This window comes from Chiloscyllium plagiosum, unplaced genomic scaffold, assembly GCF_037043375.1.
Source record: "Chiloscyllium plagiosum isolate Xiang-an unplaced genomic scaffold, Cpla_swu_hap1 HiC_scaffold_36, whole genome shotgun sequence".
Taxonomy (NCBI): Eukaryota; Metazoa; Chordata; class Chondrichthyes; order Orectolobiformes; family Hemiscylliidae; genus Chiloscyllium; species Chiloscyllium plagiosum.
In genome coordinates this window covers 33,648,698-33,662,923 of record NW_028270174.1, presented here as the reverse complement: position 1 = coordinate 33,662,923, position 14,226 = coordinate 33,648,698, and the positions used below count along the sequence as shown (strand labels likewise).

The 14,226-nt window shown below is 36.6% G+C and overlaps 1 protein-coding gene across 1 annotated transcript in view; it reads left to right on the top strand.

Moving 5' to 3' along the window:
- The window catches only part of LOC122539393 (heat shock 70 kDa protein 4L-like), a 62,852-nt gene extending 51,509 nt beyond the window's left edge, over positions 1–11,343 (top strand). The window contains exons 16-19 of the mRNA XM_043674184.2: positions 1,863–1,970; positions 2,978–3,097; positions 4,442–4,603; positions 7,334–11,343. Coding sequence (XP_043530119.1) covers positions 1,863–1,970; positions 2,978–3,097; positions 4,442–4,603; positions 7,334–7,534 — 591 coding nt within the window. The 3' untranslated portion in view covers positions 7,535–11,343. The remainder of the gene's footprint in view (positions 1–1,862; positions 1,971–2,977; positions 3,098–4,441; positions 4,604–7,333) is intronic.
- Positions 11,344–14,226: the final 2,883 nt, after the last annotated feature.

Here is a 14,226-nt window from a genome sequence, read left to right as displayed (position 1 = left end):
GACTTGCACAAAAATAGGGCCTTGAGTAGTGCTGTAGAACGTAGAGGCCTAGGGGTTTGTGTGCATAATTCCTTGAAGTTTGTCTCGTGTGGAGACAGGGTGGTTAAGAAGGCATTTGACACTCTTGACTTCATTGCTCAGGCCAGAGTCTCTGAATTGGGACGTTGGTGAGGCCTCTTCTGAAGTGCTGTATCCGGTTCTGACCAACCTGTTAAAAAAAGGATATCATTAAGCTTGAGAGGGTTCAGGAAAAACTTGCCAAGATGTTAGCGGGAATGCATGGTTTAGGTTTTAAGGATAGGCTGTGATGTTTTTCACTGGAGTGTGGGAGATTGAGGGTGACATTAGAGGTTTATAAAATCATGAGGGGTATAGATAATGTGAAGGCAGGCCTCTTTTCCCTAGGATTGGGGATTTTGAGATTAGTAGGCATATTTTTAAGGTGAGAGGAGAAAGATTTTAAAAAATACATTAAGGGCAACTGTTCATTGTTTTTGAATGGTTTGTATGTGGAATGGACTTCCAGAGGAAGTAGTGGATGTGGGTACAATTAGTGTTCAAAAGATATTTGGATAAGTGCATGCATTAGAAATATTTGGAAGGATATGGGCCAGGTGCAGGCAGGTAGGACTAGTTTAGTTTGGGATTATGAATTGGTTGGACTGAAGGGTCTGTTTCTGCTGTATGACAAATGAAGAATATTACACAAATTAAAATTGGTGAATTGATCAATGAAGAAAATTCACTATAGAACTTTCAGATACTTTTCTGAACTGAATCAGGTGGAGAGTTTGGAATAAGAGAAGATGAAAAAATAGCAGAAGTATGTTCCCTTTTTAAAATATATTTCTCTTTCATCTTGCAAATGTATTAAAAATCCCATTTAATATTTCGAATTGCAGTTGAAGTTGTGCAGATGACATTTGATATATAAGTTACTTAATGTCCATGCTATCAGGTTTTATTCCCCCTCCCTCTTACTCCCTCTCGTATTCTTTCTCAAAATGTATCAAATGAAAGGAAGGGCTTCAGTTTTCTACCACATGTCATAACCACCTGGCAATCCAACGTACTTTTACAGAAAACAGTGTCAACTGTTACAGTGCATAGCAATGTTCTACAAATGGCAGTGAAACAATAAATAACCAGGCCATCTGTTTGTGCTGGATGGGAGGGATGAATATAGGACTCTATACCAGAACTTTGGTGAATCTGAATGTTCATTTCACACTAGTGTCACTAGTATGGTGATTAGAATGCAATTATGTAATGTGTATCTCAACTTTGTTTAGATTGAACATGCTGTTGAAGAATTTACAATAATCCATTTCAAGGAATGGCATTGCTAGGAACTGTCTAAAGAAAGCACTTCCTCATCAGTCCATAGTTTTATTTCATGATGTTATTTTAGAAATAATGTCTATATAAAATGTATTTCATGGTTGGAGCGAGAATAGACCTTTGCTGAGCATGCACATGAGGAAAAATATCATGATGATCAATGCATCTTTTGATGTCTGTGGGAGGCATGGTGGCTCAGTGGTTAGTACTGCTGCTTCACAGCGCCAGGGACCAATTCCCGCCTCAGACGACTGTCTGTCTGGAACGAGTTTGCACATTCTCCCCGTGTCTGTGTGGTTTCCTCAGGGATGCTCCGGTCTGCTCCTACAATTCAAAAATGTGCTGGTCAGGTGAATTGGCCATGCTAAATTGCCCATAGTGTTAGGTGCATTAGTCAGGGGCAAATATAGGGTAGGGAATGGGTCTGGGTGGGTTACTGTTTGGAGGGTCAGTATGGATTTGTTGGGCCGAAGGGCTTGTTTCCATACTATAGGGAGTCTAATCTCAACTTTGTCTTCCAGGACAAGAAAAGGTTCACTGTGTTGTTGGAAGAAACCGAAAACTGGTTGTATGAAGATGGAGAGGATCAGCCTAAACAAATTTATCTTGATAAACTGAATGACTTAAAGGTACAGCTTCTGTCTCTCCACAGAAAGTATTTCTGATTATGTTTGTAATGTTCTTGATTGAATAAACTACAGTTCCAAACTTGCTTGATTTTTGTGGATTAGTAATTATGCTGAAATCGACATCTATGATATCCCAACTCTAGGGTGCACTAACTAGAATTGCTATAGTATTTTCATGTGTATCTACTAGACACTTAGGAATTACCACTGATGCTGTAGGGAAGTGGCCTACTTTATCGATGATAACCCTATTTTCAGCTGGGGAGCATTTGGGGGATGCTTTTTCTAATGCCTGTATCCTGCACAAGATTGCTTACATTGAAAACTGAACAAACCTGTGGCTGCTCCCAATATACAGCACAATAATTGGAATGGAAGCCTTCACAGTGGTATAATATAAGACATTCAAATTGCACCAAGTAAGGTTTTTTAACTGGGTCACAAAAAACTTTGATTTGTTACCTTGGCCATTTTCATTATGACGGTAATTCTCACTTGCTTTTAAAAATTAATATTTTCTTCAATTATTTGTAGCTTCAAACCAAAGTTTTATCCAAAATAGTCTATTGCTTCAGAGATTAAATTTCTTATGTGAAGTTTTAGTTATTGTATTGAAGATCTAGTGTTAATGTAACATTCTATTTAAAATAAACCATTTTAGTTTGATTTCACTTATTTCAAACTCAGACCTATCTAGCATTGGTGTTTGATACAGTGCTGCACACAAGAAAATGGTTGTTCAAAACACATGGGGGCAAGTGTGTATAATTTGTGGTAGTGAAAATACTGAAGACAGTGCAAGAGATATGAGTTGAGTGGATAAGGGGATGTAGCAAGGCAGAGGCAGTCTTCAAATAAACAATTTCTAAGTATGGTGGGGTGGTGAGGCTATTGTCAGAAGATAGAGATTTAATTTAGCTTTATTCGGACATCTGAGACTGTGAAGCTGGATGAAGACGAGTAATGTATTTGCCCACAAAGAATAAATCTAGATTACTTTTCCATAGAATCTTGGTCATCCAGTACAGAACAGATACAAGGAGCAAGAGGAGAGACCAAAAGCATTTGATGAGCTGGGTAAAAAGATCCAGCTTTTCATGAAGACTGTAGAAGCATATAAAAATAAGGTATGACATATATTTTCTGAAGTGATAATTTTGATGTAAATATGATGCTATGATAAGCATTTTAATTGTTTAAAAAATTGCACTTTCATCTTGCAAAATTCTCTCCAAACATAAATATTTAGACCTTCAAAATTCCTTGGATGACTGTGGAAAAGTATTTTTTAAAGAGGATAAAATGTTTGTTCCATTGAGCAGATTAGTAATGCAGGCGTGGATCTGTTTTCTACCACAAAGTGATACCAAGCATAGTAGCATTGGAGTTGTATGGACCAATAATTCAGAGTCCAAGACTGATGGGTTCAGAGATGGGAATAGGTACTACCATGGCAACTGGAGAATTTAAATTTTGTAAATAAATCTGGATTAAGAATCTAATATCAATAATGGTAATCTTGTAACTATTAGATAATCTTAAAACTTCGTTATGATTAATGAATACTTTTTGGGGCATGATATCTATTGTCTTCCCAGTCTTACCTATATGTAACTCTAGACCCTCAAAGTTGTTTCTTAAGTGCCCTCTGAAATGGCCTAGCAAGCCAATCCATTATACAAAACTATAAAAATAAAAGTGATCAGTCTGACAATTTTAAGCAAATTTCCTTGAGGTCTCCATCACTATCCCTGATTTTATTGTAGCTCACTGGCAGGACATACCCATCAGTAATGGTGACACTGACGTGCAGTTGCAAAGTACTGGCCCTAGAGTCCTCAACTTCAACTCCAGATGTGATGATATCTTTGTTAAACATGGGCAAGGCAACTTTATACTTGCTACCTACTACCCTTCAGTTAATGAATCCATACTCCTTTATTTGAAATTCAGTTTGGAAGAAGCAGCAAGGGCATGGAATGCAGTCTGGGTGAGGACTTCGGTGTACAAGCCAAAAATAACAAGGTTGCACCAACACTGACAGAGCTGGCCAAAACCTTTCAGATCTGTGGCAAGAATACCAACATAAAGGGAAACCACTTGACCATGTCCTTGTTCTACCTATTCCAAATGCATTTGTCCACGGCAATATTGGTAGGAGTTTGCAGATGCTAATATTTGCATATTAGCAATATAAAGGAATCACTTAACTAGCACTTTTTGTGGTATGAAACAAATAATATGTAATAAATTTATGCTATAGTGGTTCCCAAGCAGTTGTGTATATCATTTCTAGTGGAAATTAAGTTGATTTCTGCTTAATATTTGAATCATCTAATGTTTTGGTTGAAACAGTGTAGAATAGATCAAAATAAAAATATAGTGTGCTGAATAAATTCAGGTAATTTGAATAGACTGTAAATGCAACATCTCAAAACAGTTTCCTTTTTGAACATAAAAACATTGTTTAGGATGAAAACTATGAGCATATTGATGCTGCAGAGATGACAAAAGTCGAAAAAGATGTCAGCAGTGCTATGGATTGGATGAATAGTAAAATGATTGCACAAAACAAGCAGATGTCATTCCAGGATCCTATTGTGAAAGCAGCTGAGATAAGAAATAAATTGAAGGTAAGCTGAAAGAAATCTATTTTTGACTTGAAGCAAATTGTCAAGAAATTAAACAGGATCCCAAGTATAAACAAGTTTGATTTTCCATAGTATCAGGTGTGTCTCTAAGTTTAAGCGCATATCAAAGCAAGTGAACTAACTTTGTTCAAGTATAATAAATAAGATTGGTTTACCACTGATACTAATTGCTATAATGAACTGATAAGTGGAAAACTAGCTCAAAGTCAAAAATTGAGATATTTATTTCTGGTTCAAAGCATTTTAAGAAAGATGGCAAAATGAAAAAGAGCGGGATGGTAGAAATTACAAATGGTCACTGTCTGAAAGGAATGATGTCCTTCAGGGCTGAAAGATACTTGGATTAAAAGATAAATTATTACAATGTTAACTGTAGGCAATAAACCACCAAATATTGCAAAAAAGGGGCAAATTTCAGAAAGAGACAGAGCCAGACTAATGAAAAGGGATGGACTCCGTTCTTGGGGAAAATAACAGTATAGTGGGAAAAGAATGGGAAACGTATTCTTGATTTGTGCAAGTGAACCACCTTGATCCATATTTTTCAATGGGAAGTAATCAGAACGTCATTGTTCCTTTCCTTTGCAAAATTACTCTTCAACAATCAAAACTGAAAAATCCTCAAATGGAGGGTGGCTAATTTTAAGGCCAAAGAGGATCTGTATGGAAAGTCTAACATTTTGTTTACTGGTTTGTTTGATCTCCATATTTTATACCTATCTAGGACTTTAGGTTTTGGGAGTTCTAAATTTAAAGCAATTCTTTTTGAGAAAAGAGGCAAGCAAGCCAAATTTTCAAGTACAATTTTAAGGAGAATGCAAAATGAAGAGACCTGGAAGTGTGCAGGCATAAACATTTGAAGTTAGTAGGATAAGTTGAGATGGCTGGTAAATCGTACACTACTCTTGACTATAAATGGGAAAGTAAAGTAAAACTGCCAAATACTTCAATACTGAATCTTTGTAAAACGCTACATTGGCCTCTAATAGAATGTTGCACCCAATTCTAGCCATTACATTTCATGATCTCTGAGAAGCTGTAGACTAGGTTTTCTAGAATGGACCAAGGATGCAGAACTTTGATTTCTATAGAAACAATAGAAAAGCGTGCACTGATCATCTTGGCTCATGCAATGATCCAAGATGAAAGATTTTGATAAATGATGTGACACTGTTTACAGTGCAGATAGGTCCATAACTAGATGACAGCTTTTGAGATAATTGACAAAAAAAAACCAAGATGCAAGTGTTCTTGCACTGCATTCTATATCATAACAAACAGGGTAGTGGAAACAGATTAGTGGGATTGATGTGTGTAGTTCATTCAAAGAGCTGGCATATGCACAGTGGGTTCCGTGATCACCACCAGTGCTTTATTATTCTAGGATTTTGATTTATATCATGAATTTACAATGTTCTCTTTTTTTCTGAAAAAAGTTGATATAAACCTCAAATTAGGAGCAAATGTGTGTTGTTTAGCATTAAAGCATGCTCAGCCATTTAATAAAATCATGGCTGATCTGTTTGTTTTCAGAATTCTATATTTCTACTATCACTTGTAATCTCTGAAATCTCTGGTATAAAAATAACCTAACTTCTACCTTTTAAAACTATTTGGTGACCCTGCTTCCACAACTTCTGAGACTGCATTTGAAAATGGTACAACCTTCAAAGAATTTCTCCTCATCTCCACCCGAAAGGGGTAACCTTTAATTTTAGGTGTCCCCTAGTTCTGGATTCACCCATAAGTGGGAAACATTCTTTCCATGTCTACCTTGTCAAGATCTTGTATACTCAAATCACCTCTCGTACATCTGAACGTTAGCGAAACAAACTCAGTTTGTCTACTCTTCCTCATATGGCAGTCTGTTTCCAAGAATTAATCTAGTAAAATTCCTGTAAATTGCCTCCAATACATTTGCACTGAAAAATGTGTTGCTGGAAAAGCGCAGCAGGTCAGGCAGCACCCAAGGAGCAGGAGAATCGATGTTTCGGGCATATGCCCGAAACGTCGATTCTCCTGCTCCTTGGATGCTGCCTGACCTGCTGTGCTTTTCCAGCAACACATTTTTCAGCTCTGATCTCCAGCATCTGCAGTCTTCACTTTCTTTCAATACATTTGCATCCTTCCTTGAATAAGGAGTCCAAATCTGTAACGGCAAAATGTGGTCCAGCTGATACTCTGTATTTTGTTCAATTTCTGTAATATAGGCTGGCATCCTGATTGTGCTGGACCTACATACTCCCCTTTTGTGACTCATTAGAATACCTAGATTCCTCTGCACCTTGTAATTCTGCAGCATTCTCCATTCAAGTAATCTGTCTTCCTGTCAAAGTGAACAACTTCCCACGTTATGTTCCATCTGAGATTTTTGCCCACTGACTTAATGTGGTCCATATAGTTGTCATTTTAACGTGTTCCTATCCACTTTTGTTACTTCTGTTACTTTCAATCTCTATAGTTTTTGATTTTAAAACAAAGGTGAGGGACCCGCACAGACTCTTGCTGGACCCCCACTTGTCAAATGCTGCCAAAGATTTGTGCATACTGTCAGCCAATCTTGTATCCATACCAGTATATTACTTTAAATATGAGCTTTACTTTGTACAGTAACCTTGTGTGTAAGCACAGTGAAAATACACTAATTGTTATAGTACTGGATTAGGAGTTTTTAAAAATGTTTTCACTCTTACCATTTATGTATTAATCTAGGAACTGGAGACAACTTGTGACCCAATCGTTAACCAACCAAAACCCAAAATGGAGCCACTTCCAGAAAAAGAGAAAGCGAATGGACCACTTAGTAAGGAAGGTGGAACTGATGCAAAGTCTGAATCTAATGCTGCAGCTGGTGACAACACCAAACAGCAAAAGCCAGCAGAAAATCAGGGCACAGAAATGGAAGTGGATTGAATACAGCCTCTTTACTTTTATATATTTAAAGTCCTTTGTGCCCATTACCTGAGACTACAGTTTCTCTTGTATGTCTGGCTTACATGGCACATTCAGTTATTCTCACATGTACCTAGTTCAGCGTCATTAGTATTAAAATGGTGGAAACAAGAATCCTGCAAAATTGGTTTGTGTAACTGTGCTGTTAGGATACAGATCTATATAATCTTACTGAAAAATGTTTTTATCTATCCCAGTTTTCAAGCACTTGAACAATCACCGGCCTTTCTGCAATTCCACTTCATGCCTTTATCTAATTCTTTTTTGAATTGGCTTCACATGATAGGTCATGTGCACATTATGAAAAATAACAGCCAATAAAATTGTCATGTTGAAACAGCTATTTTATTGCAAAAACACCAATGGAATGTTTGAGTCTATGGCCTAAATCGTTTCTTTTAATAATCTCTCATTCAGTATGCAGTGATATATGCAACAGAGTATCCTCTGAAAACATAGTCAAAATATTTAGTGCAAGTCAGTTTCTGAAGAGTTACTGGAAGAACTATACTCTCCATCCCTGAATGCTGCGAATATTGAGTTATAATAAAGGTGTGTAGTTGAGTCATTGTCACCTGTGTGTTTTACAATACTGTTATGTAAATCACCAGAAATCCTTAATGAAGGTTACAAAGAACACTAAATGGTGATGAGTGCAGAGTCTATTCTGTAAAACAGGTTGTCTTTATCATTTCAAAACTATGATCAATTTGTTCATTCAGATAATGCTGTGGAAAATATCTAACTTTGCAGAGATAATACACAATCTACTTGTGCTCAAGACATTGGTTGCACTCTATTGCTCTCTGAATTTGGTAATGGAGTGTTATTTTAATAACATGTTAATATGACCTGAAATCAATCTCGATACTTCTGCTAAACTGGTTGTGCTGTGAAGTTTGTGATACTTTAGCACTTCTGGAATTTAATTTCTATTCAAATATTTCCACCCTGAATAAGAGGGACAGTCTATGTGGTGGTAGTTTTAATTGGTTTTGCTCATTCTGTGCATGTGGCTGGCAGTGTAACTAATGTTAACTTAGTTTGGCAGTGTCCAAAACAAGACTCGGCACTCCAAATTAATGCCATAATTCAGTTCACCAGGTATGAAAATGAAATATGCCTGTAGTATTGAACATGTAGTGTTTAGCATTTGAGTTCCAACACACAAGTCCAGCTTGTTGTTTTAACAGTTAAAAATTTTGTTTTAAATGGACTGTAGAAAACTATGGGGGAGACTGCATCGAGGGATATCTTTTAAAATGCTCATTTACTTCATAAGCATTTATTTTGAAATTTAAAAGCATTATACTTGAATTTAGTTTCATCGAATTCATGCAGGTTTCACTAGTTAGGTTAATGTGTATTATTACTTATTACATTCCTTTAATTTCATTCACGTAATCAGCACTGTAAAACTGCAAGACAATAATTGTAGATATAGTTTTTCACTACTTTCCAGAATTTTGTATATAGTGCAACAATGCTAAACAAATCCCAATATACATTGAGTAGCAGTTGAAAATGCCCTTTAGCAAGTTTTTTAAATAACTAAATCAGTATATTTTATCAAATCATAAGCTCGAACCCAATATTATCTAGTTAAATGACTTGAGTTTCATTATCATTTTAGCTGCTTTTTCTCTTCTTCCCTATAGTAGAGTCCAGCAGCATCTACCTTTGCCACCCCTCCACATGTGGTCACTGAGAGGAAATGGTACCTTGAAGCAGCAAGTTGCATTGTACAGGAGTATCATGGTGTGGGGTAATTAGAAATCAGGTGTGTGGCTTTCAATAGATGGTGTAAAGAAAGTAAATGAAAAAAATAGTTCAGGATTTTGACACATGTACATCACACCAAGGTAGAGCTGGAGCAAAAGTTATTTTGGATCCAACTGATTATAGTAAGAGCTATAGTTCAGAACTTGACTGCAGTTGAGATTAGACTTGTGTGCATTGTTATCGTAAGGATCAAGTTTGAAAATGATGCCTAAATATACAACTTGTTGGAATGAAAATGAACCAGTATTATCTATCTGAACAAAGTTCCAAATACAAAGCTCAAGAAAACATCTTTACATCTACACTCTGTTGGTGCCCAAAGTCGAATCAGAAAGAAAAAGAAACGCTGGGAAGAAAATGCTCATGAAGCTACATCAATAATGATTCTGGGATTTGTTCAGTGGTCTTTTCATTGCTCTTGGAGAATATGGTGGATACATTTGTTGATGGCATTTCTTGTACTTATTGTTAATGTATAATTGTATCTCACTGTTGTACAGCAGGATGCTGACTTCAACTAGAACATTTTGAGGTTTATTTTGGTCAAACACTTGCTATCATAGTTTGTAGCAGGCTGAGCAAGTTCTCCTCTGTCAATGGTGTCCTTGTGAAAGTGTTGGCTGCTGAGACGTGGAAAGTGTCCAGTGTATTCTAGGGACTCCCTATCAACATAGTTGGGAAGTTGCAATATTTGATTGCTGTGGATTAGTGAGATTGGTCTGGCAATATTCAACCTACACCTGTGCAAAACTGAACAGCTCAAGTGATTTGCAAATCTGATGCAGAGTAGGTGGTATCATTTGCAGATTAGAGTGGGGCTGGAAAAGCACAGCAGGTCAGGTAGTATCTGAAGAGCAGGAAAATCAACGTTTTCTGCAAAAGCCCTTCATAACAAGAATTTCTGATGAAGGGCTTTTGCCTGAAATGTCAATTTTTCTGCTCCTCTGATGATGCCTGACCTGCTATTCTTTTCCAGCACCACTCTAATTAAGACTCTAATCTCCAGCATCTGCGGTAACCACATCTGCCTGGTATCATTTGCAGTCATCTGTTATAAAATCTGATCTACCAGTTCATCAATGTACTTTTGTATGGAGGCAAGTGAGTTTGGTATGAGACAGTATGTGTTTTTTTTAGATGAATGCCCCATACCAGAGATTATAAATAGTAATGTGATTATCTTTCACCCTTAATTGCCTCTCCCAACATTCCAAGCCAAATATTGAAAATGTCTAAATATTCTGGATGGCTGCAAATGAGCTTTCCCGTCATGTCCTGATCACTCAACACCATGAACTTCCCAGGCAAGGACAAAGAAAACAGATTGAAGTGTGAGGGCTAAAAGATTACAAATAAATGGAGTCCCACAAGTCTAAAATGAGGACTGATATTTGATTTCAACGTTTTATCCTTCTGCTTATTAATCTGTCTTAAGAACATTAAAGCGTTCTTCCTCCAAAGGCTAGTGTAAACAAAAATGGTCAACCCCATATTTTGGAGCAATTACTCCCTCGTTCTAAATCCTCTGACATGAGGAATCTACCTTTTTGCACTTGAGTATTTGAATGTTACAATCAAGCTGCCTCTTACTCCATCTTTCCTTGTTAGATAACCTGTCCATTTCTAGTATTAGTCTAGTAAACTTCCTGTACATACAAGGTTAGGTGGTGGGATAGCTAAAAAGGATTGAAGAGTTCAGTCAACCATGACTCTATTGAATGGCAGGGCAGGCTGCATGGCCTACTCCTATATGTCCTGTTGGCGATACAGTCTTCTATTTCTGCTAATGTGGCATCTTACCAAATTTCTTGAATTCAAGAACACTACATATTCACCTGTTCCTTATCTGCAGCCCATTATTTTCTCAAAGAATTGAAAAAATCCATGTTGACTCTTCCAGAATGCTCAAACTTTTCTGTGTCCTGCTATAATGTATTTAATAACACTACCTAACACTATTCCTACAATAAATATTAAGCTAACTGGCCTGTTTATAGTCTTGTCCCTTTGTTAACAAAGGAGTTACACTTGTTGTTTTCCAATCTAATGAAACTTTCACCAAATCTAAGGAGTTTTGGAAAGTTAAAAGCAACATATCAAATATCATGAGTCGCTTCTTTAAAGACCTATCAGTAAGGACCCAGGGATCTTCCTAGCCAGCAGCTCCAACAATTAGCATAATAACGCCCCTGATTGCAATTTCCTCGAGTTCTTCTTTCCATTTCCTGATTTACAGCTATTTCTGGCATGTTACTTCTGGTCTCCATTGTGATGACCAATGCAAAATAACTTCAGTTCACTGCCAGCTCCTCTCCATTATTCTTGCTTTGTTTAAACAATGCTCATCTTAACATTTTTAAATGCCTATCTTTATATTTCTAGCACACTCTCTAATTTGTATCTCCTTAATCTTTTAGTCATTTTATATTCATCCAATCTCATCTGTGACCTATCTTAATGTGATTACATACTTTTCAAGTAAACCATGGATGCTAGATCCTCCTTTGAATTTTTCATCATTGAAATGTATCTATTCTGTTTATTCTTAAATAACTTAAATGTCTGTCACTCTCTGTTAACTCATTCCTCAATTGTTTTTATTTAATTTCAAATACTAGTTTTAGATCCATTCTGTCCTTCAAAATGGGTGAATTTTACAGTCATGATCCTTACTACCTTTAAAGCATAATGCTATCTTATTGCACAATAGCAGGTCTGGTATAAACTTCTTCGGTTGGCTTCAAATCTTTTTAAACCGCATTATAAAAGTGTTGCAGCTGCTCCTGGAAACATTCTATGAATTCCTCATCTTGGCTACCTGTTGCCCATTGATTTTTTTTTAGTGTGTAGATTAAAATGCCTCATGATTATTGCTTCATCTTTCAGACAAGCTCCCATTATTTATTCCATTTCTGGCTGTGTTGCTGCTACAAACCTAAAACAACTTTGTTATCAATACTTTATCAAATCACTTCTCCATCTACATTTGCTGAACTATTGTTCTTTTCTATTTATCTCATATCATAATTAGTTAATAGAAAGAAGATTAAGTTACTTTTTTTTTAAATGCCCTGATATCTAATGGAGGATCCTTCCACATTGTTGCAGTATAGCAGTCCTCACTGGGGATTGCACAGAAAATCTGTGCCCCCTTTTTCATAGCACTAACTGCTCTAATCATGGTTATCAATGTTGTTTTACAGCTGGTACACACTCTACAGTTGTTTGATCTTGGAGCAATCTTCAGTATGTGCAGGAAGCATTTAAGAAGTTTAAGTAACCAGGGAATTTTGCCCACAATGGTAGAAGGTTTATTGTTTTTTGGTTTGGACTGAGGTAAAATAATTTGGACTTGATGTAAATAACTTGTACTTGCATAGTACCAATAGTGCTTCACTCACAATAATGCTACATAATTACTGAAATTAAGTTAGAATTGTATAGAAAAGGACTTGGATGGTTAGGAGATGGGGAAATACTAGTGTTAGGTCTGAGCAGCACAACTACCATTGGGAAAAATGGAAATCAGGAAATGAGGTCATCACTAAATCACTAGGTCATCACCGCTCATTCTTCTCAACTCCAGTTTAGCCTTTGCTCATAAGACAATCCCTCTTCACCAGGGATCATCTAAATGAGATGAGAAGGTATCTTCTAAATTTAGCAGAGTTATGGGAGAATCCAATAAATAGAAATCCAGAAGTCAAAATAGTTACTAATACAATAGCAAATTAAGATTTTGTTCCTTTATCTCAACTATTTTACGAACAAGGAACAAATGTAAGCCACTTGACCCACTCTGCCATTAAAGAAGATCATGGCAATAAGCTCACCTCTACATTCCTGTATATCCTTTATAACAAAGTATTTAGATGTGCATAAAAGTTGTGGATCAAGTGCTGGAAAATGGGATTCAAATAGTTCAGTGCTTTTTGACCAGCACAAACTCAATGGGCTGAAAGGTATCCTGTAGACCTTTCATCGCCTTGTTAATCAAGAATCTATTTAACTCTACCTTAAAAATAATTAATGGTTCTGCATCCAATACTTTTTGAGGAAGGAAATTACAAACACTGTTTTGAGAGAAAAAAAATCAATTCTGTATTATTTTTAAACCATGACCTCTAGCTCGAAATTCTCCATCAAGAGACAACAGCCTTTCAACAATCACCTTGTCAAATCCACTTAAGAACTTGCATTTTCATTCAGTGACTTCAATTCCTGAAGAAGGGCTTATGCCCGAAATGTCGATTCTCCTGTTCCCAGGATGCTGCCTGACCTGCTGCGCTGTTCCAGCAACACATTTTCAGCTCTGCCTTAGGAAACGCTAGAGAATAACATGCTGCACATTTTCTTATAAACAATCCACTCATTCCAGGTATTAGTCTACAAAACGTTCTCTGAACTGCTTCAAATGCATTTATATTCTGTAAATACAATGACTAGTACTGTACAGAACACCAAATGCTGTCTTACCATTGCCATGCATAACTTACTTTTGCTTTTAATTCTCCACAATAAGCCTTAACATTCTATTAGCTTTCCTCATTATTTGCTATATTTGCATACTAACAGCACCAATCCAGTGGCACACCACTTTTGACATCCTGCCAGCTGAAAAAGACTCTTATTCCTGCTCTCTGCTTCCTGTTAGCAAGTCAACCTATCCATGCCAATATGTTACTCTTTACACCACAAGCTTTTATTTTCTGCAATAACCTTTGATGTGGTACCTTATCAAATGCTTTCTGGAAATCGGAATACAATATATCCACTGGTTCCCCTTTATCTAGAGCACAAAATTATTTCTTCAAAGAACTCCCAATAAATTAGTTAAACATGATTTTTCTTTGACAAAACCATGCTGGTTC